Source organism: Bactrocera latifrons, unplaced genomic scaffold, assembly GCF_001853355.1.
Source record: "Bactrocera latifrons isolate USDA-ARS-PBARC rearing strain unplaced genomic scaffold, ASM185335v1 scaffold_246, whole genome shotgun sequence".
Taxonomy (NCBI): Eukaryota; Metazoa; Arthropoda; class Insecta; order Diptera; family Tephritidae; genus Bactrocera; species Bactrocera latifrons.
The window spans coordinates 22,682-43,924 of record NW_017536030.1 but is presented as its reverse complement, the minus strand read 5'-3'; the positions used below and the strand labels follow the sequence as shown (position 1 = coordinate 43,924).

At 36.1% G+C, this 21,243-nt stretch overlaps 4 protein-coding genes across 5 annotated transcripts; 3 read left to right on the top strand and 1 right to left on the bottom strand.

Moving 5' to 3' along the window:
- Window positions 1-295: 295 nt before the first annotated feature.
- LOC108969260 (protein takeout) lies at window positions 296-4,251 on the top strand. Its single transcript, XM_018933864.1, has 5 exons — window positions 296-503; window positions 2,936-3,030; window positions 3,092-3,329; window positions 3,428-3,561; window positions 3,646-4,251. Exons 2-5 carry the CDS (start codon window positions 2,955-2,957, stop codon window positions 3,945-3,947), a joined length of 750 nt encoding a protein of 249 aa, XP_018789409.1. The 5' UTR covers window positions 296-503; window positions 2,936-2,954; the 3' UTR covers window positions 3,948-4,251.
- A 1,246-nt stretch (window positions 4,252-5,497) lies between these two features.
- Window positions 5,498-11,850, top strand: LOC108969257 (inhibitor of nuclear factor kappa-B kinase subunit beta). The gene is made up of 6 exons (XM_018933861.1): window positions 5,498-5,760; window positions 8,931-9,337; window positions 9,408-10,442; window positions 10,517-10,704; window positions 10,769-11,185; window positions 11,423-11,850. The coding sequence occupies exons 1-6, from the start codon at window positions 5,649-5,651 to the stop codon at window positions 11,481-11,483; spliced, it is 2,220 nt and encodes a 739-aa protein (XP_018789406.1). The 5' UTR covers window positions 5,498-5,648; the 3' UTR covers window positions 11,484-11,850.
- Window positions 11,851-14,444: 2,594 nt separating this feature from the next.
- Window positions 14,445-15,610, top strand: LOC108969262 (circadian clock-controlled protein). Of its 2 annotated transcripts, XM_018933867.1 has the most exons (3): window positions 14,445-14,778; window positions 14,856-15,230; window positions 15,309-15,610. In XM_018933867.1, the coding sequence occupies exons 1-3, from the start codon at window positions 14,511-14,513 to the stop codon at window positions 15,608-15,610; spliced, it is 945 nt and encodes a 314-aa protein (XP_018789412.1). In that variant the 5' UTR covers window positions 14,445-14,510. The 2 variants fall into 2 exon arrangements, with proteins under 2 accessions (XP_018789412.1, XP_018789413.1); XM_018933868.1 differs by having other exon boundaries at window positions 14,445-15,230.
- A 1,914-nt stretch (window positions 15,611-17,524) lies between these two features.
- LOC108969261 (circadian clock-controlled protein) lies at window positions 17,525-20,602 on the bottom strand. The gene is made up of 4 exons (XM_018933865.1): window positions 20,252-20,602; window positions 18,150-18,390; window positions 17,893-18,079; window positions 17,525-17,830 (listed from the first exon to the last, which is right to left on the bottom strand). The coding sequence occupies exons 1-4, from the start codon at window positions 20,379-20,381 to the stop codon at window positions 17,588-17,590; spliced, it is 801 nt and encodes a 266-aa protein (XP_018789410.1). The 5' UTR covers window positions 20,382-20,602; the 3' UTR covers window positions 17,525-17,587.
- Between the last annotated feature and the right edge of the window lie 641 nt (window positions 20,603-21,243).

Sequence of the window (21,243 nt, the reverse complement as noted above, 5' to 3'; positions counted from 1 at the left end):
CGTTGCGGCGGTTATTAACCACATTTGCACTGCCTCMTCCATTGTCCGTCATCGCCTGCAATCGCTACAACTTGTTCTCCACTCTCCGCTCTTACGTATCAAACGCTTCATGTACATATGTATTTGTTATATCTAGAGATAATTATGTGTGTACGGTGTAGGTCTCCTGCCTCGGCGTAATACGCCGATCTACACGTTAGCTGATAGTGTGGCCGACGTGCTAGCCAGCCCACTGTGACGCGCTTAGAACTTCTATAAAAATGCAAAATCACAGAGTTGTTTCGTTTCAGTTCGTTAGTACGTTCTTTCAGACGTGTTCTGCTCAAGTATAGCTCGCACTCAATGCGGGTTATATACAACAACAATTAGTTCTTTCTCGTTTTCGGTCTTGCACAAACTAATAAATTCTATTTCTGTCAACTTAGCCRAACGCCAAATATATAATTAAATCTAACCAAGGACACTAAGTAAATTTCACGAAAAACATACAAACATAAAATAAAGTGAGTGTTGATAAAAGTTAGTGAAAGCGTGTTTGTGTTTATAAAATAAAGGATATGTAGTATATATGCTTTAAGTCCTGTTAGAGTGAACATTTATGATTATGAACCACAAGTTTTTTTGACCCCTAAATGGGGTTTATGTTCCTTAAGGGGTTACATACAGTTAGGAGGCCGAAAAAGCTCATTTTACGGTTTTTTCCTGAGGAAACTTTCAAATTTGTTGATCCAAAAATGTGTGCACATATAATGGCATCTTTAACTGCTTTTTAAGACTTAGWATTAGTAAAAATTATTATTTGGAAATGAACTAAAGTTGATCTCCGGTAGCTTGCGATAACCACTATATCTCTGAACTTGGATTCGCTGAAATTAAAAGAACCAAACAGATTTCGTCGTAAAGTAATGTTAAATGCGAAATAAAAAATTTTGACAAAATGGCGGTTACTYAAAAAACATAACGAGTTTAGACCAAATTATCGGCTTTAAATTGTTTATGAAGAAGGAATAAAAGAAAAAGTATAGTGAGAAAAATCTTYGTTTAATTACTAAAAAATATATTTTAGAAGCTTGTGTTAAAATTTAAGASTAATCGCCGTTTCGAGTAATGTTGGTCACCGACTTTGAAATGCCATTTTGAGAAAAACGCGTTTAAAGTGTGCCTTGTACTTCCTAACACGCTGAAACGTCTATTCAAAATTACGTGTAACTTCAAAAATATTCATATTTTCTTAATTTTACCTTGCAAAAGATTATACCCAAAAATATTAATTTCCAATATTTATAAACTATTTTGTTTGTTGAAGACAAATGTTTAACTAAATACACCAAAAAAGCTTAGAGCAAGCGTCAYATGAGGGTGTAACGTAAAAGTCATGAAACAAAAAAATCTCCTATTCCCTTTTTTGCATAGAAAAACAATAACAATCCCGAGAAAAGTTTTCAACACCAATGCTTTTAAATTATCACACACATATCCATATATAACTAATGAAACTCAAATGAAACGATGATACTTAAACTTGGCGAAACTAATTGGTCTATAAATTAAGCACCATATAAACAAATATTTATACTTTCGCAGTGCCATAATTTAATAATTGCTTAACCCTATTATTTTCAAATAAACCGTGTTCGTTTCCAGTTTTTTTTTTTTTTACTTTCGCCTAGATAAAAAACTATGATTCAGCTACATACACAAATAAAAGTCATTAAAGACCTGAGTTCTGTTTAAATATTCACGAATGATTCGTGATGGTGGACAAACTAAAAAGCTCCTAATTTTAGGCAAAATGGAGCTTGGTAACATTGTAGTGTTCTACACATGGTACCTACTCTTAAGATCCCACCATTAGAAAATAGTAAAAGTGGATTCGGCGGAAAGCAAGGCATACGCGGGGGATGCTGAGGCGCTGGAACATAACCTTTTGCGAATAYCCAGTCTTCAGCCGAATAAGACGAACATATTCCACTTCTTCAAATGCTCCAACTTATGAGACATTATTCAGCTGGGGTAAAAAAGAAGCTGGATTTGTACATAATCCAGTGAGTTGCTGATCAGGGCTTAATTTAGTTACCTCACGGGAACACAATGGGCCCAATATACATAGACCTAGTTGAGGTCGCCTGCGATCTGAGGCTCATGTGCCTCTCTTTTCAAACAACCAAATTTTAGAGTTTGTCACTTGAAGTAAATATACAATATATGTATGTACTGYTAGTTTCGGTTTCAAACATCTTGATAAATAGATGTCTTTAAAGCAACGCGATTGAATCCGATCTAACGGAATCACGCAAGAAGTCTGTCAGAACTCTTATGAAGGGGTTATATGGGTTCCCTCGGGTAAAAAACAGTATTTTTTCAAAAATGTTTTTGTCATATAAAGTATATTTTAACAAAATATTCTGAAAAACGTGTTTTAGTTAAAACCTTTACTTAAAACAAGCACAAGCTTAGGTCTTGGACGAAGGAAAAAAATGAAAATTGAATTTTTGGCAGACATTTTTACAAAACAATGAAAATTTCAGTGACGTTCCTTTTCTTGTCAAATAATTCGTAATCGAAAAAAATTCTTCAAATTTCGTAATCGAAAACCGACTTCAAAAATACAGTTTCGAGAAAAACGCGTTTAAAGACACTTAGCTTAGCAAGCCACGAGCGCACAAGTTCACCAGGCTGTATCCCCGAAACTCGGATCAACTTGAAAATATAGGAAAATGTTCTASAGATGTTGTAGAATTTAATAAGACAATAAAAAAAATCGATTTTTGAAACCCCATATTCCCATGTAACCGCTTAATAAATATTATATTATCAAATACAGATTCCAAAAGAACTACCATACCAAAAAGTCTTAAAAACGAGTACAACAGCAAGACGAACACAAAAATAATTTACAACTTTCATTGTTGATTAATTCTAATCTACTTTACAGAACAAAGAACACTTCAACAATGGAACCAACACACTCATTATTGACAATTGCGCTTATTGCAGCGCTTGCTTGCTCCACATTGGCAGCCAAAATGCGTAAGGATTTGGTTTTTGTTTGTTGTTTTGTGCTTGAAAATATTTAACTTYTATTCCACAGCTGATTACATACAAATATGCCACCGAAACGATCCAAAGATAGCCGAATGTGTYAAGGACTCAGTACACTCTATACGACCACACTTGGCAGATGGTATTGCGGAGTTAAATGTACCCGCTATGGAACCGCTTTTTATTGGCGATCTAAATATATTAGAAGGTGGCGCCAATGGGATTAACGTTAAAGTGAAAAAACTCAATGTTTGGGGTTCATCGAATTTCGAAATCAAGAAAATTAGGTGATTATTATCATTTATTTCTTTTAATTGTTTGTTGTTGTTGTGGTGAGTACCACTTCCTAATTGTATGTGTAAACATTTTTCGTGTATTACTTTAGAGCCTCGGACGATGCTAAACGCTTTGATTTCGAACTGATTTTGCCATATCTGCATGGTGAGGGCAATTATAATATTAATGGGCAGCTGTTGGGTTTAACATTGCGGGGTAATGGACCTTTCACTGGRAATTTCAGTAAGTTGCAAGAACAATAAATAGATATTTATGTATATATTTTAATATTGGCGCTATGATCGTTATATTCACATTACTTTTTAGCAAACTTTTATGCTTTTGTGAAAGTTGTTTTCGATATAAAACCCGTCAACGATGTTGAAATGATAAGTCTCAAAGAYTTAGTTGTGAAAATTCGCACTGGCAGCGGCAGCATACATTTACAGAATCTATTTGGAAATGATAAAACGCTTGGCGATATTATAAATGACACTATTAATCAAAACTTTGAAGTTTTCACYAATGAAGTTATTCAACCAATCGAACGCGCTTTGGAAAAGAGATTCAGCGAAGTGGCAAGTCAAATCCTAGACAGCTTCACCTACAATGAACTGTTTCCCGTTTAAATGCGCCAGCTCTGSACGTTAGTAATAAATAGTAAGAATTGTTCACTTATAATATAATCAAACATACATACATACATCTTAATTTATATATACATACATATATAGTATATTTAATATATTTGTATTTGAGGTGAATACGCGATCTTTCAGAATGTTTTATTTTGATTGTATATTGTAAATAAAGTATATGTATGTAAYCGAAATTATTAGTGAATATGTACATAAGCAATAGCGAAAATGAATATTATGTGATATGTATTAATATGTTAATGTAAATTTATAATACGAAATAAAAGGAATGATGTGCATGTGCTTTCTTCTTGAAATTTTTAGGAGTGAGGAGTTCGTTATTAGAGGTTATACAAAGCTTATTGCGATTGTCATTCAATTACGGGTCGTATGGAAAAAATTTATATGACAAAGTTGTAGGTGATAAAAGTACCTACAACTTTCGTATTCACACATTTTTCGCATAAACTCAAAATTGATGTAAAAATTCAAAATAACCAAGTTTTTGGTTTTTTTTTATAATTTTAGCAATATTTTCTTCAAAAAATTTAATGCAAGCTCGCCTTCTTAACTGCCAAACACACTTCATTTTCATTTATAAAGTACTTATTTGCTCATGTTATGTGAAATCTTAAAATAACCAAATTACCAACTTTTTCTTTAAGAATTTTAAAGCAAACTTGCCTTTTTATCTGCCAACTAACACTTTATTTTCTTATTTGAAGTATTTAATTTGGCTGAATATCTAAGAAGCACTCTAACTTGCAAACGAAAATTCTCACTTCAATATATCAGCCTTTTAATTGGGTGTCCTTAACGCGAATTTGTGGTTTGAGCGTTCTAGAAAATCCTCAAAAGAGGCAGCAAACAGATCTGTCATAATTTTCATTTTATAATATGTCATTCAAATCCGTCTCCGTGTGTTTCATATGTATTTCCTGCGTAGCACGGAAATTAGAAATTCAAAATTCTAGCGAAAATGTTTTCTAATATAGATTAAATTATATATTAACACTGTGCAAACATAACAACACACATATTATAATCGCCTCAGTTAAAATTATAGTCGCATTAATWTGCAATTTATTTAAAAACTGAAACGCTTCTGTTTGGAAATATTATTGTCCTWTAAATGTTTTTTCATTTTCTTTTCTACATTGTATGCGCTGAACAAGTGCTGCCTCTGTTTCAACAATTTTCTTCCCCCAGAATGTCTCAATTGAAACTAAATCCACCAGTCGAGTAGTAACTACTAATAACCGTTTTACTCATCTGTAAATACACAMATAATGTGTTTATTTAATTAATAATATTAATAAATGTGAGTTAATTTCTTAACAAAGACATCTTTTATAACATTGCTTAACAAAAATTTATGCATGAATTAGGCGTGGCATAGCAATTGAAACCTGTTGACACATTGGTGCGCTGGCAACTCTAGTGACTTATCATATTCTCGTATTCTGTTTTGACTTTCCGTTTCTTATTTAACATATGTTCATTCATGCATTTTACTTTTGACAGATGTGTTTGTTATTTTTCACAAATTCGTTTCTGATGTGAAGTGATACGGAAGTAAAGTTGTTTTGGGGTTTTTATTTACCGTCAAATAGTGCTTGGTGTACAGTTAGAGTTTTAAAAAGTAAACAAAGTGTCCTGTGTGTAAACAATTCGCTCGAAAAGTGCTTAATAATGAATAATTCTTTGGGTTCCTTTGGGCAATGGCAGCTCATACGACAGCTGGGCATAGGTGGCTTTGGAAACGTTCATCATTGGAAAAATATTGAAACCGGCGAAGAAATTGGTATGTGCCTAACATCGGTTTAATGGTTGGATAACCAAGTTAATGTATACATATGTACATATCTAATTATTATTAGAACTTTAATCTGTAATTTTCGAGTTTAAATACATACAAAAATATTCGCATGTACATGTGTATTTATATGCACAAAAGAAGCAAAATGGAAAAACAAAACGAGCGTGCATTAGTCAGCCTATCAGTTCCGAGAATTTCGAGTTGATTGGAACTTACGGCGGGGGCTCGGGGTTGGTTATCGATGTGTTGTACGTGTGATGCTCGTATTTGTAAAGTATTTATAAAAATAAATAAGTCTTTTGCAAGACTGTTATAACTAGCAATGCAATTTTGGATTATTTATGCAGATATGTGGATAAACTAAAGTTTTATATTGTTTCAAAATTGAATGCTACTAGTTGCTGAGTGAGAAAGTATGTATGTATGTAAGWATATGCASTTATTATTCTGGATAAATTTACCGAATATTGAAAACTCTACAAGTGTTTTTCACGAAATAGCAAATWTTGAGTTATGACAGGCTTGCAGTGAGCAATATGAAAGTATGTACAAATGTGTTTGAGTTTTGGTTTCAAATGGCACAGAATGTAATATGAGATATATTTATTATTTCAAATAACTAATATCCCTATGATAAGTTTTTATATAAACATTGTTTCATAAATTCATTGCAATGCGCCTCATTTTGTATTTGTTCAATGCATAATGCTTAGGTATGAAAGTGGGTATTATTGTTCTACGTATACAAGTTATGCTTTGGCATTTCGCCAAAAAAACTAAAATAGTTCTTATACCTAGCCAGCCGAGTCTACAATTTTTAGAAGGAAACAATTCCAATGATTTAGCTAATATCGACGCCGCACGCTTTTTTTATAAGCATCCACGCTGTTGACTATGTGCATTTATAAGCAGTAAGGAAGCTTTATGTTCRGGTGMAACTAAACATTTTATACTCTCGCAGTTTGCAAGTATTAAAGACGGATAATACTTAGAGGTGTTGGTCAAACTTTATACTAAACAGATTTTGATCGTTGAGTATGTATGACAGTTATATGCTATAGGAGTCGGACTTAAGCGTATATCAAGATATCTCAATTTTTGATAAAGATATCGTAAAAAAAATGGGCGCGCATATCTCAATTTTTACTAAAGTTATCGCTTGAACGGTAGTATGGACAGACGGACGGACTTCAATTCGACTCGTCATCCGGATCATTTATATATGTTATTTTATTTATTTWTTTTTTACTTGCTAYAAACAACCGTTAGTGGAACAAAACTATTGTACTCTAAAGCAACCTGTTGCAAGGGTATTAAAATATTTGTGTGCAAATGCATTTCAATGCATACATAAGTACATATATCGGCACATATGGAAGCACATATGTATGTGCCTACATATGTACATACATTATTGGCATGCGCTTGTCTCAATATGTTTGTCGCAAACGAATTTATTTAATAAGTTTGATATCTTTACATTCATTAAGSGCAAGTACTTACCATGTAATGTCTTGAAATAGAAACGCGTAGGTTGATAAGAGAAGCCAAATATAGATTTCCTGGAAAAAAATGGTKTTGTGATAATGTGTTTAACGTTTGCTGATTGAATAAAGAAAAGAACTCTTCATTATGGTAAGGCAAACTTCCTATCGTCAGCTGTCGTAGCGATTTATTGATATTCCGTTTCCGTAGGGYGATTTGTTAGCAATTAACCCTGGACATGCTTTCTTAGTCGATTCGCCTAACAATCATCGAGATTTGCAAATAGCAGCAAAATAAAGTTGCTCGTCCAGGGTTGATAAGAGTATTAATGAAGGCATATTGTACAAAGGAAAGTCACTCTGCCTCTTCTTTACCGAAAATTAAACATATCATACATTTAGTATAGCAATAATGCGTAATCATCTAACGTGCAAACCAATTATCAATTAAATTACTGGTTAATTAACTAAGTACGCTACCGGAGGTTTCAGCTAAAGCTTCTATGAGTTTTTAAATTGACATAACTAATCGAAACTCTTCCCACATACCTATCTTGAGAGAAGAGGTAGGGACACAATACTMAATGCTTCAATGTATTTTGAAGTTTGATTTTTATTTGAAAAAAATTAGGCGCTAAAATCRCTCGCCTTCATCTAAAAATCAACAAAACGAAATGTTTGTTTACGCAAACGCTTGAACACATTTGACAATACTGGCTTTATGCTCCATTTATATTCTACATAATAACCCAAAACAAAATAATAATTTATTATTTTATCAACAAAACCGATTCTTCCAAACTCATTGCAATATTTAAAGCAAAATATATCACATATTGTTTATATACACAAGCAACAATAAAAATTTTTMAATTTATACAAACACAAATATATGCCATTACGTTTGTAGGCAAGCATATACAGTGTATTATTTTATTACAAACTGCCATCACTTCTGGTTACCGTCCACTGTAGCACATTTACCATTGGTACACAAAGAGAGTCYATATAACTTCATATAAGTACATCCAAAATGAAACATGGGTCGAACGGGTCCGAATCGATAAACAACTAGGTATATATATATTTTTTTACTCATATAAAATTTGTTCTCCATATGTCAATTGGTGTGTGTTTGGAAGCTGCTTGCTTACGATGCGATATATGGTATTATCAGGAAAGTATTCCCTTTTAATTTATACTTCTTGCAWATTTTAATTTCTACACATTTGTGGATACTTGATTTTTTGTATTGTATTTGTATTAAATACAAGAATGTTATCGAATTTAGTATATAATATGTGTGGCATTTACTGTAAGTTTTGTTTGATATACCATATGAACAAAAAATATAGCTTATATACAGTCTGAAATAAATATGTACGAAATAAATATGTACATATTTACTTCCATGTAGGGCCGTAGTGAGAAAAGTGGAGCACGGGGATGACTACAGTGAATTGCTGTAGTAAAAAGTCTAGAAAAAATTGTGCCATCTCCCCTGAAAACTCTGGGTTCGCAAGAAAATTTCTCCGATCTCTCTTTTTTAAGTATTGCATAGTTACTTACCTAATACTTTATAGTTTTCCGCTTAATAACAAATTGTTGACGTGACATTGTCCGATTTTGTTCATCTTTAATTTAATTTTATTTTTTTATTCATTCTTATAGCAACGAAAAGCTTAAAGGAGAATCATAACCTCAGCAAAGATGAAATCGCCAAACTACAACAACGATGGCGGCAAGAAAGTGAATGGATGAACCAACTACAGACGCCCTACATAGTGCGTGGTCTAAATGAAAAAATCGACAAGMCATTTATGGAATATCTAACGCAGCAGCATGCATGGCTACCGCTACAGCCCCTCGTCATGGAGTATTGCAATGGCGGTGATTTGCGTGCACAGCTATTGCTTGTGGAGAACACAAACGGCTTAATAGAATACGAGGTACGCGAAGTCTTGCTGGCACTGCGTCATGCAATTGAGTTTTTGCACACAGAATGTCGTATTGAACACCGCGACTTGAAACCGGACAATATAGTCATACATCAAATTGGCAGTAGGCGGCTGTATAAGGTATTTATCACAAACTCTACAAAACTGAACTACTCTAACACAGTGCTAATGTATGCAAAATTCCATAYAGCTCACCGATTTCGGTTTCGCACGTAGTATTAGTGAGAACACGATGCTGAAAAGCATTGTCGGTACAAGAAACTACGTCGCGCCAGAAGTTCTCGATACGGCTGAATATAAAAATACCGTTGACTACTGGTCGATGGGAGTGATTGCATTCGAATTGATYTGCGGCAATCTGCCTTTCATTCCACATCAGCAGTTATATAGCATAGTGACAAATATACGAAAGAAAAAGGAAAGTTGTATTGCCATCACGGAGAATTTCTATGAAAATAAATTTGAATTCAATGAGCATATTCCATTTGAAAATCGCATGAGTACTGTATTCTTAAAATCCATCGAAGAATGGTTAACCATAGCGTTAGATCAAAACTACAGTACGCGCGGCAAACGTCTGTCACCATTGACACAGGAACGTGTGTTAACATTTTATAGTGAGCTGGACACGATTTTATCGCAAAAGGTGTTGACGATATTTTATTTGCCAACCTTAACATTTTACTCATACATAGTCACGCCTGAGATGAGCTTGCGCGATTTTAGAGATATGATCAAGAGAGATATTGGCATAGAGAATATTTTTTGCATTTTTCCAACCGGTCATCCACGGCCTGAGCTGTCGCATACTTACAAGCCAATCGATTTTTTTGTGGAGGAATGGCAAAATACACGCGATGCTAATAATCCACCGGTGATGCTATATATTGCGGGTGTAGACACCGAATACACTATRCCCACACCTCATATTCCTTTAGATATAAAGAAATATTTTAATGCTAAAACTGAATTACCCGAGAGCGTCGTGAAGATTATAGAGCAAAGCACACACTTTTTACTCAGCAACGAACAACWGCATCTAGAGGCTTTTGTCAGTGGGTTAAAAGAACAAGCGCTCACCGCTGAACATGAAATATTCCAGTATAATACAGACATTAAAGGGAATAAATTGGAGCACTACTTCCATGCGCTCACAGAAATGCATGGTCGCGTAGAACAGTTCGCCATTGGCATTGAAGCGGCGAAGGAAACGTGTAACGTGCAGGTGATTGTCAACCATTATAATAACATTCGTGATAACTGCTTTAAAACTTTTCAAATAATATGTGTGCTTTTTAGGGCGAAAGATGCGAAAATTTCTTCAACGAATGGTGTGCTAAAGCGAATAARTTCAAGACGTATATGGCTGAGTTAGAGACACTGAAAACCAAAGTYAACCGATATTATAAGTCCGGATTGCGGCGCGCCAAGGAAATGGCAGTCAATCCAATTTTCGATGAGCTAAAAAATAAGGATGTATACAAACTGTAAGTTCCCAAGCCAAATCAACTCTTTCAATATTTCATATCTTCCATCTTTTTCGCTTTCCAGTAAGGAGTTTAGACGACACCTAGGTATTGCATCGACAGAACGTTTGGAAGTCTGTAAAACTGCCGTGTGCGATTGTCTAAGTCAACGGGAGAAAACAATTATGAATGAACATTTGAAATTTGCTTATTCCACGATAAATTCGGTGCAAAAGGAATTCGCATTATTGCAGAGTATCGTCGACAACAGTTTAAATCGGTTGATACAAATGCGCAACACTTTAGCACAAAATACATTGGAATTTCATAAAACCATGATTGATTTATATGTAAACACCAATAGGTACAATGCCTATCTGTCACAAGATGGCGATGCGCCAACATTTGTGAATGGCAATGCTGGCTTAGCGGGCAGCATTAACGAACTTTTCCAGTACCCAGTGCAGTCATTGATTGATGAAGCTACGGAACGTATGATGCAGTAAGTTTCCCAGAGTTTTTTTTTTTTACTGAATTTTATACGTTGAATTGTTGTACAATTCTCATAAGCAGTATACGAACTTTAGTTAATTAAAGCTCTCTTTGTTTCAAATATGCGGTCAGGTATAGTCAAAGACGTGCAAAATTGCAATTTTAAATATATTTTTTGTCTGTAAATGTTTTTATTTTTGCCTTGTGGCTTCTTTTTAATGTCATTTTATTCATTTTTTCTTTTCAGAATGGATATTGATGATGATGCAAATAAGAATAATGATCTCCCAGCTACCATAACCGATTAGCTGACATTTTTCGCCTTTTTCGCAATGCATTGTGCCGAAAATATTATTAGCGTTAGTTTATAAATATATATTAGCTAAATATGACTGATTGTGATAGTACATATGTATATACATACATATGTAACACATTTTAAAGTTTATATATAGAAAGTATATAAATTGTTTATATACTTTAAATCATATAAATTGTGCATAAAAGCACAGCTGCCATGCAGTAAAAGCCAACTTACAAAATTTACTACCGATTTAAAGTATGTAATTTAAAGCAGTCACAAAATGATTAGCACATAAGCACTCACACAAAGCATGACTAATTTTTTGCTAGTAAACTAAAAGTTAAAATAAATTGATTTTTTAAAATATCGTATTTATAAAGTACGCCATATTTTATATCCACATATTAGACATTGAATAATTTTGAAAAAAAGCAATCGTGTAGTAATCGCATTTAAGAAGGCTTTACTTGACTTCTCTCCTTCGATATAGCACTGGTTTTGGTACGAATGCTTCCGTTGAGCTCATGAATTGTCCGCTCATTATCAAATTTCGCATTAAGATTATATTTTTGAGATTATCAAATTTTGCCTTAAGAAGATGTCAGTGAGAGCCAAATCTAGAGCTYGCGGTAACTAGTTTATGTCATCTCTTTTCGACAACCAACATTCAAGTGRTTGTTGTTGCATAAACCGAATGTTGGTGGACGAACTTAATGTGGCAACATCCAACTATACCGATTTCCAATGTTTCGTTTGTAACTATATGTATATATATATGTGTTTAASTTTAAATATTAATTCTTTAAAAAAGCGTTGAATTTCCATGTATCTGATTTATATACGTACAATTGTATGTAAATGTCAAAAATCATTTSTTATTGTATGCATTTTTTGATTTTTTGTTATGTTTAAGCATGGATTTTATTGCAAACTCTTGTCCATTATAGGGTAAAACCTTTTTTTTTTTTTTTTAAATCTATGTGACCATATTGATCCGCATTGTAAGTTGAATATGTTTCAAAAATAAAAAAAGAAAGACAAAGGACAAAACTTTGGCTGCACCGACTTTATAATAGCACTTCCTAAAAAGCGTGATTCATTTCGAGGTTCCCTACTTTTTAAAGAAAAAACACAGAAACTTCAAATTTAATGTGGAATGTTATTTTCATTCAAATGAACACTTTTACTGCATGGCAGCTGTGCTTTTATGCACAATTTTTTGACGATTATCTCTTTCAAATGTTGGCCGCGGCTCCGTCTCAGATGGTGCATTTATTGAGTAAATTTTTTTAGATAATTCGTTCGAGCATTTTGACTGGTAAATGGCGTATGACATGCGAGATGTTTTACTCAAAGCCCTGAATCAAAACGGGAATGTCCKCATAAGCTTGAGAATTTACATATCCCCATAGAAAAAAGTATAATGGTGTGATATCACAAGATCTTGGTAGCCAATCGACCGGCCATAAACGTGAAATTATCTGCTCGCCGGTAGTGGTGCCGTCTTGTTGAAACCAAAGGTCGCCGAGATCACGAGCTTGAATTTCAGCCATCCCGTCACGATAACGATTGCCATTGACGGTTACCTTCTCACCGGCATCATTTTTGAAGATATATATGGACCGCTGATTCTATCGACCCACTAACCACACCAAACCTTTGTCTTTTCGGGATGAAACGGTAGCACTTGAATCCCTACAGGTTGCTCTTTGTTCCAAATGCGGCATACTCATTGAGCCTGAAATGGTGTAAAACGTCGGAACTTCTTGGAAGGTCGAGTGACTTTAGTTCTTAGTGTATTTTGTACGCTTTCAATTTAAGATCTCGACGCAAAATGCGGCAAGTCGTTGCATACGTCAGTCCGAGTTGCTGCAAACGGCGCAAATCAAGTATCTACGGTCTTCGTGTACACTCTCAGCTGCGGCTGCTTTATTTTATTCACTGCGTGCCGGACGTGGTTTATGCGGTCGATTTATTTYCAATAATAAGGTCTCAAAATATCGGTCTAAGCCACATGTCGTAATACTTGGGGGCTCTTGGCTCTCAATCCTACTTTCCGCGTTATCGCTCCGGAAGAGGCGTTAGTTTACTATCGCCCATGCAGAAATAGAAATATAATAATGAATTCTTAGCCGTCACTGTAAAAGAACGCGTGAAAGATGAAAAATAAATAGAAAGAAGAGAGACGTATAAAAACGTGAACACTAGGACCATGGGGTGCTGATTAGCAGGATTAGCTGATTTTGATTTAATCAAAATTTAAGGCAACAAACGATTGATTTCAAGCCCCGGCCGCACTCTGTAAAGACAGTAACAGAAACCTGAAAACAGACACATAGAATACACATCGCGTCAAAATCAGGAAAGCAGTTCTCCAAGGCGTTCGCTGTGAGAAGAGCTTTTGTCATTATAGTGTTAGAAAAGTCTTCCGTGCCGCTTTTCTGAACGATAGGTTGCACTGTCTATTCTAGAAGTACAATGCTCCTGGAGTGCGCCGATGACATTGACACTGTAGACCTTAAAAATRGAGCCGCAGCGCAGCCTTTTCCAGTCTAGAAAAAGTAGGGAAAGGCCACATATAAAAATGCATCGCATCTTGAATATATATTTGAAAAATTTAAGGACTTTKTATATATGTACATATCTGAACCAGTATAAATTCGACTAATAATCTAAGCTTGGGGATCAAACGCAGAATAACTCTTGTCAACTGGTGCTACTTTGGAATCGGCAAGCAACTAAGACGGATGAAAATGATGCTACAGCGAATTGCTCCTTCGACGCATGGAATGCCAACGGCAGCAGGTAGCCCACGCATCCAACGGGCGCGACCTGACAAAGAATAAGAGACAACTGTTGAAGCTTTATGCACTCGGCCCAGACCGCCAGACCATCGGTTGTAGTATCAAAGAAGCWGATAAATACTTGGGGGCTTTATTTTGWCTACGACAATTTACTATGTATAAAGTTAAACGAGTAGGGCATATATTTGCAATAAACGTGGGKTGTATATGGCAACAATAATTTATAAATGAACAATAGTAAAGCGCGTAGTCAGCAATGTCAACGGTTGACCTACGAARACTTCGTCTACCACCTTCAAAAATGCAGCTCAGCAATTTGTGCTATAAATAAAAAGCGATATTTACCTACTATATATAGAACATATCTTACTGAATGGTGTTCTATACACGATTTGAGAAGCAAAATGCAACTTTGTACTTTTTTAATGTTGTTAACCACTTATAGTGGCGTTGTGATGGCAGGACCCAGCATTGAAAAGGAGCGTGCGCAATTACGTGAGTTTAAGGCTGTGCAAAAGATTTATTTATATTTTATTAACCTAACCTGATGACGCCACGTATTACCTCCGTAGCTTCTTTTGTGAAAATATGTCGACGCAGTGACCCAAATTTAGATGTGTGTGCACGTAATTCCGTGCTTGCCATGAGAGAGCTGCTGCATTATGGCATTCCAGAGCTCTTTATACCACCGATCACGCCATTGGTTGTGCCTGAAATTAGAATGGATCAAGATTCGGGCGCAATTTATCTGCATTCCACTTTCAAAGACATTACCGTTAACGGTTTGGCTAACTTCACGCTCAACGAGCTACACATAAATCCGCAAAAAATGCGAATGACACTGATGATGAGTGTGCCAAATGTGACAATGAATGCAAAGTATAAAATGAAGGGCAAAATTATGATGATGCCACTGATGGGCGAGGGTGATTTCAAGGCGAACTTCTGTAAGTCTCTTCTACATATGTATATAAAAACGATTTTTATTTATTTTCTTTAATAATGGTTCTTAATCTCTTCAATAGCCAATGTAGAGTTGAGCACGGTTATTAACGCTGAGCGTTATACCAGAAAGGAGCGCCTTTATGCCAAAGTGAAGGATGTCAAGGTGAACTATAAACTTGGTAAGGCGGACTTGCATTTGAGCAATCTTTTCAATGGTGACCACGCGCTTGGCGAACGTATGAATACATTTGTGAATGAAAATTGGGATTCACTCTCGAGTGAGCTGCGTCCTTTGTTGGAGACTTCAATATCGGATATAGTGCGCGCTTCGGCGGAGAAGATATTCGATACTTACAGCTTTGATGAGTTGCTACCCGAGTAAATGCTATAGTGATAGCTAAACATTTGATGTGTTCGTATGTTTTCGWAAATAGTTTGTACTATTTAATAAATTTCTAAACAAAATATAACTACATTTTGAAAAAAACATATATACATATGTATATCTTGGAAAGTTTTAAGATTTAATTAAGCTAGGGCTAACAACGGGTTAAGTTTTTATTATAAAACCAGAAAACATTCCTGACGTGATTTGGAGGAATGTCGACGGTTCAATAGTCCTTGGTCAAATAAAAATCAGGGTYCGTTCCGGTTACGTAGACCTGACTGTGGCGGGAATGGATTACCCGTAATACCCAACTAATTCAAAAATTCGTAAACAAAATAGTTTCTACAAATAYTAAAACGTTATCCAATTCGATTTTCCCTACTTTTCTAAAGAAAACTTCGAATTAAATGGAGAATGTTTATTATCATTCGAAAGAGAATTATTTTTTATTATTTTTTGAAGATTACCTCTTTTAAAYGTTGGCTGCGTCTACATCTCGGATGGTCCTTCCGTTGKSTCCAATTTTCGATGACTTGTTCGAGCATTTCGACTGGTAACTGTCGAATGACACCYACGATGTTTTACTCCAGGGCCTGCATCGAAGCGGGATTGTCCGCATAGACCTTAGACTTTACATATAGCCACAGAAAAAAAGTCTAACGGTGTAATATCATACAATCTTGGTGGCCAACGTGAAATTATCTGCTCAACAAAGTGCTGAGAGAACAATGCATTTATAGATGCGATGTGTGGAAAAATGGCGTCGTCTTGTCGAAATCAAATGTCGCGAAGATCACGAGTTTTAATTCAGGCCWCAATTAGTCGGTTATCTTGGCGCGATAACGGTCGCCATTCACAGCTACGTGGRGCAGTTTTGCTTATTAGCATACCCATTGAGCCAGAAATGGGTCTCATCGCTGACTAAAATTTGGCTAGAAAACGTCGGTTTTCCTTGAAGCCCATAGAGAGAAGCGTTGTCGCTTTGGAAGGTCGAGCGACTTTAGTTACAGAAGCAGTATTTCGTAYGCTTTCACTTTAAGATCTCGACGTAAAACGCGCCAAGTCTTTCCATATATCTTTTACTTATATTGCGTGTGAACGGCGTCGAATCGACTATCCGCGGTCTTCGTGTACACTCTCAGCTACRCGTGACATGTTAGTACACCTAAAAGAGTTCTWATATCATTCCTTTTATATTTTAATAGTCTGCGTGGGCGGCCAATATTCCATTCATGCCACGTTTGTCTGCGTGTTTAACAAGTCAGAGATTGATCTCACCGACACTATGTATGAGTGTTTATGAATCATTAAATTCCGTCTTTTCCGGAGTCTAACTGTAGGGTGTTGACTATTTTGGCTAGTTCATCTGCTGCACAGTTACCCTGGGAGACATTAGTGACTTGAAAGGCCGTATCTTATACATAAATACATTCCTTGTCGGAGCAAGAGTTATTTCATTAATTGTTTCGATCTTCGCTTGGAAGACACTACAGTGGTCTGGTAGTTGGAAGGTGATTTTGGTATCCAGTTTTGTAGAAAAGACACCAGCTTCCACTCGGTCAACAAGTTTGGAACCAGGCGCTGCTCCGTTCGCTCCTCTCCCTCTCTATTCTGGTAGGGAAAACAATATTCGGAACCGATTTWAGATTCAATTCTGTAGGATTTCGAAAATCCGTGGTAATGRTAAAAAACGGGAACTTTKTAAGCATCARTGCCCTTTGTTACTGGTGRCTAAAAGTGAGAATTCYCTCACTCTTAGAGCTGACTTCGCTACCTTTTGCTTACACAAGAAGTTTGTTGGCAAGCAGTGAAAAATTGTATATGCCTTTATATAGACCTGTATCATCTTATATAATATTTTTATTCATTATAAAACGATTAAGCATCTATACAGAATGCAAACCTCTCTTTAATTTACATACAAATAAATACAATAAACAACAAAAATAACAAAAGCAATTAAAGACATAATCACAGCAACCATAATTTTAGTGGCATCTTCGAGAACACATTATTCCATAAACCATGGAAAATATCCGCTAAACCCAACTCCAAATCAGGGCGCAGTTCAGCAATGACCTCTTTTGCATTTTGATTGAGGAAATTGTTGATGGAAGCGGCTAATATCTCATTGCCATTGAACAGGTCACTCAGGTGAATGCGCATCGCGCCCACATGGAACGTAACCTTCATCTCGTCAATGCGTATGACTTCCTGAAGGTTGGATACAATTTATTTTTTTTTCATGATATTTAAAAAAACAAATAGATAATTACCTCCGGTTCATTGCTTAAATGTATTTTGGTGTAAACAGCAGTTTTTACATCCTTCAAAGCCATGCGCACGTCGCCGTTACCAACCAGCGGCAGAAGCAATATATTACCCTTCAAGTTGTACTTTGCGCGTATGCGCAGTAACGGTATGTCCAGCTCAAAATTTAATAATTTCTTCTCAAGGTCCAGACTAGGCGATTCATAAAACAAAAGCAAAGTTAAGTATAATGAAATATAGGTGTAACRCAAGATGCACTCACTTAGCGCGCCGCACGGTTGCATTTGAGGGTCCACGAATGATTAGATTTTGAAAGCCGCCTGAAAGCACTAAGTTGCCGCTACCCTTTGATACCGAAACCTGATCTATGTGCAGCGGTTCGAAACTTTTTATACCGATCTCCGGTATGCCGGCCGCAAAAGCGGGAAAACAACCCTCAAATAGGCGTCGAAAACATTTCTCTTCGTTGGGATTTGCACGTTTGCAGGTCTGTAACCAATTTGCTGTTTTTAGGAAGAGAAAAAAATATATATATTGATTTTTAGTGCTGTGAAATGTTGGATAACTTCGCCGAGTGGTGAAMTTAGTAAATGCTAAAGGAAACGCCAAGAAGCTTTTTAATCGACCACAACTTCAAATTGGTAGGCCACATTACATGAACTCGCTATCTCAAAATAACGCTACATTAAAAATAATTTAAGAAATTTCCAACTACAGAAAAGCTGGTTAAAATATTTAAATTGCACTCTCGGATTTAAAGGGTTATATTCACCCGACAGCCAGAAAAATGCTCAGAGAAACTAAGTTTTGGACGGAGTCTAAACAGTGCTACGCTAAAATTCACTCTTCCCTCAATCGCATCCCTGAAAAGCTTGGACCACTTCATTATGTAGGCTATACCTGGCATCTGTTTGTATGTGGACTGTAAGAAGTCACTGGATAAGAGACGCAATGAGTCTTTTCACAAATGAGCCGAAGCTAAGATGGAAAGTATTCTGCAAAAAGCTTCCCCTTAAGCTTAGTTTTAGGCTACCGTACTACTGTACTGTGTTTTAGGCAGCAGTGACAGAGAGACGGTATTAACATGTAACTGTGCGCTCGACTTTGGTCAAGAAGTGTCTGTCCTCACTAGAAATAATATCAAGCTACTTCATCATCAATATCGTTTTGGTGCCTGGTCATAGCGGAAGTGCGGGAAACTGCGAAGCTGATGAGCTATATGAACAAGACGGGGTACCCTTACAGCGTTCACATCCGAGTGGGAATGAGTCGGGTCTCCGTTGCCATCTTGCGCTCTAGCACTGGACCGATGGACCTCGTGTGGTCGACGACCAGCTTCTGCGCGATTTTGAGGTCTTTCTGGCCTAAAGTAGAACGCAAAAGATCTATTGAACTGCCGGTGCTTGGCAAAGTTCATCTTCATGCTCTTCCCCTATGTTCAGCCTTTCCAAAACTGCGGCTGAAACATTTCGGCAGCCATACCTTCGGCAAATGAGCAGACATAGCCGAAACTAACATTGGCTRGCATAACAAATTTTTGATCGCCTCAAAGCGCCTTGTCGATTTTTGAGCGTCTTTGTGAGAATTTTTGGAGAAGTTCTGAGTACCACCATTGGCCGGCGTTAGAAGMTCTCGAAGTGAAATCCGATTTCTACGAGCGATATTTTCACCCAACTAGCAGCTCTTACATCCTAACCCAGATACCGTAGCCGATCTCCAGGAGGAGCTTCGAAAATAGGTGTCCACCGATGAGAAAATTTCTCAGCTTAAAATAATCTTAAGCCTCCAAAACCAAAAGCAGTTATTATTACTGAAGATTAATATAGATTATGATTGAAAAACTATTCGGAATTTTTATTTCTGACAAAATTTCGGCTTTCCAACCAAATATCGTTTTTCTGAAATATTTACACTTCAAAGTGTGTTWGAAAATCGAAATTTTACTCAAAATCTTATTCCTTCCACCAAATCTTTCGGTTTAGTATATCTGTGAAAATTTCAAGTCGATCGGTCCATTTGCGAAAAAATTTTCTTTAACGAATCAGAAGACAAGCTTCGAGAGTTTTTGGCACCGATTACAGAACAATTTTTACAAAKCCGCACATATCTCCGCAACTATTTGCCGAATGAACTTCGGGGAGTTTTCTCAAATATATTTGATATAATTACATATACGACAGTTGTGTCCGATTTAAGAGAACTTGGGTAGCAATTGCTCAGCACAAAATTTTATTTTTGCAACTAAACTTGTCACAACAGTTTTGTAGCCAATGTTATAAAATTGTCCTTGGAGTTTACCGTTTTTCACGCAACACACAACAAAGTTCAAAATTTCAAAAATTGTTTACAATCATTTGTTCTTACGTCGTTCTTGCAACTGAGGCGCATTATTGATAATTTCGCGTGTGTAAGCGGCAGCTGCCTGCGCCAGACAAATCGCACTAAAGATGCTCAGACTGTATCGAATTTTCCACTTAATGCTTGGCTGTGGCATCTTAACTTAACGGTTTCGTATAAGACACTATCAACACTTTAACTTAGTTTTATAATATTGCTATGAACCGTTATGGCAGAAGTACTATTTTTTTTAACTGAATATGTCCTTCTCGCCTCCAATGCCGAGTTATAAATATATTACTAGCGCTTTAAAGAGAAGTCTTCGAGTCTTTCGTTTACGCTTGTCTACTCGAACCCGCCCATTACCGTTAAGCCCRACGACTCGCACTGAAATGCGACGCTGCAATAGTGGACACTTCAGTCCAAGTCTTAGCGGCAGCAAACAAAAACGACTTGTCGAAAATGTTGATAAATATTCGTCTTACATTGTCAACTTTTCACTGCCTAGCCGYGGCTGTATCCAAATGGGAGTTAATGATATCACAGACGGCTGCCAGTGATCCATGCAATTTCTGCCATTTACTCTTTACACTCCACACTGATCGCATCGCTTGTAAACGAAAACAAGTCTTCAAGTATCCGGTATTACGTGCACACATAAATATGTATGTTTGGCTGTTTAACCACTTTCGGTCTTTACAAATGTTGCAGTTATTCGGTCTATAWGTTTAAGATTTTTTACTTGTTTTCACTTGCACAAACATTTCCTTGGATTGCTATTATGCCGCTATACATACATAATATATAGGAGATATTTCTGGTTTTACAAATTGTTGGAAAATTTKAAATTGTATAATGACTGTATCTGGAATGCCACACTGCCCCAAAAYTGCTTTGCGGTAAGTGCATTTTCTGTGCGCCTTAAGGGGAGGGTAAGTTTTRGATTTATTATTTTTTTATATTTTAACTAAATGCGTAATACCTTAAGAATATTAGGTCAAACTCAAGTCAATTCGAGC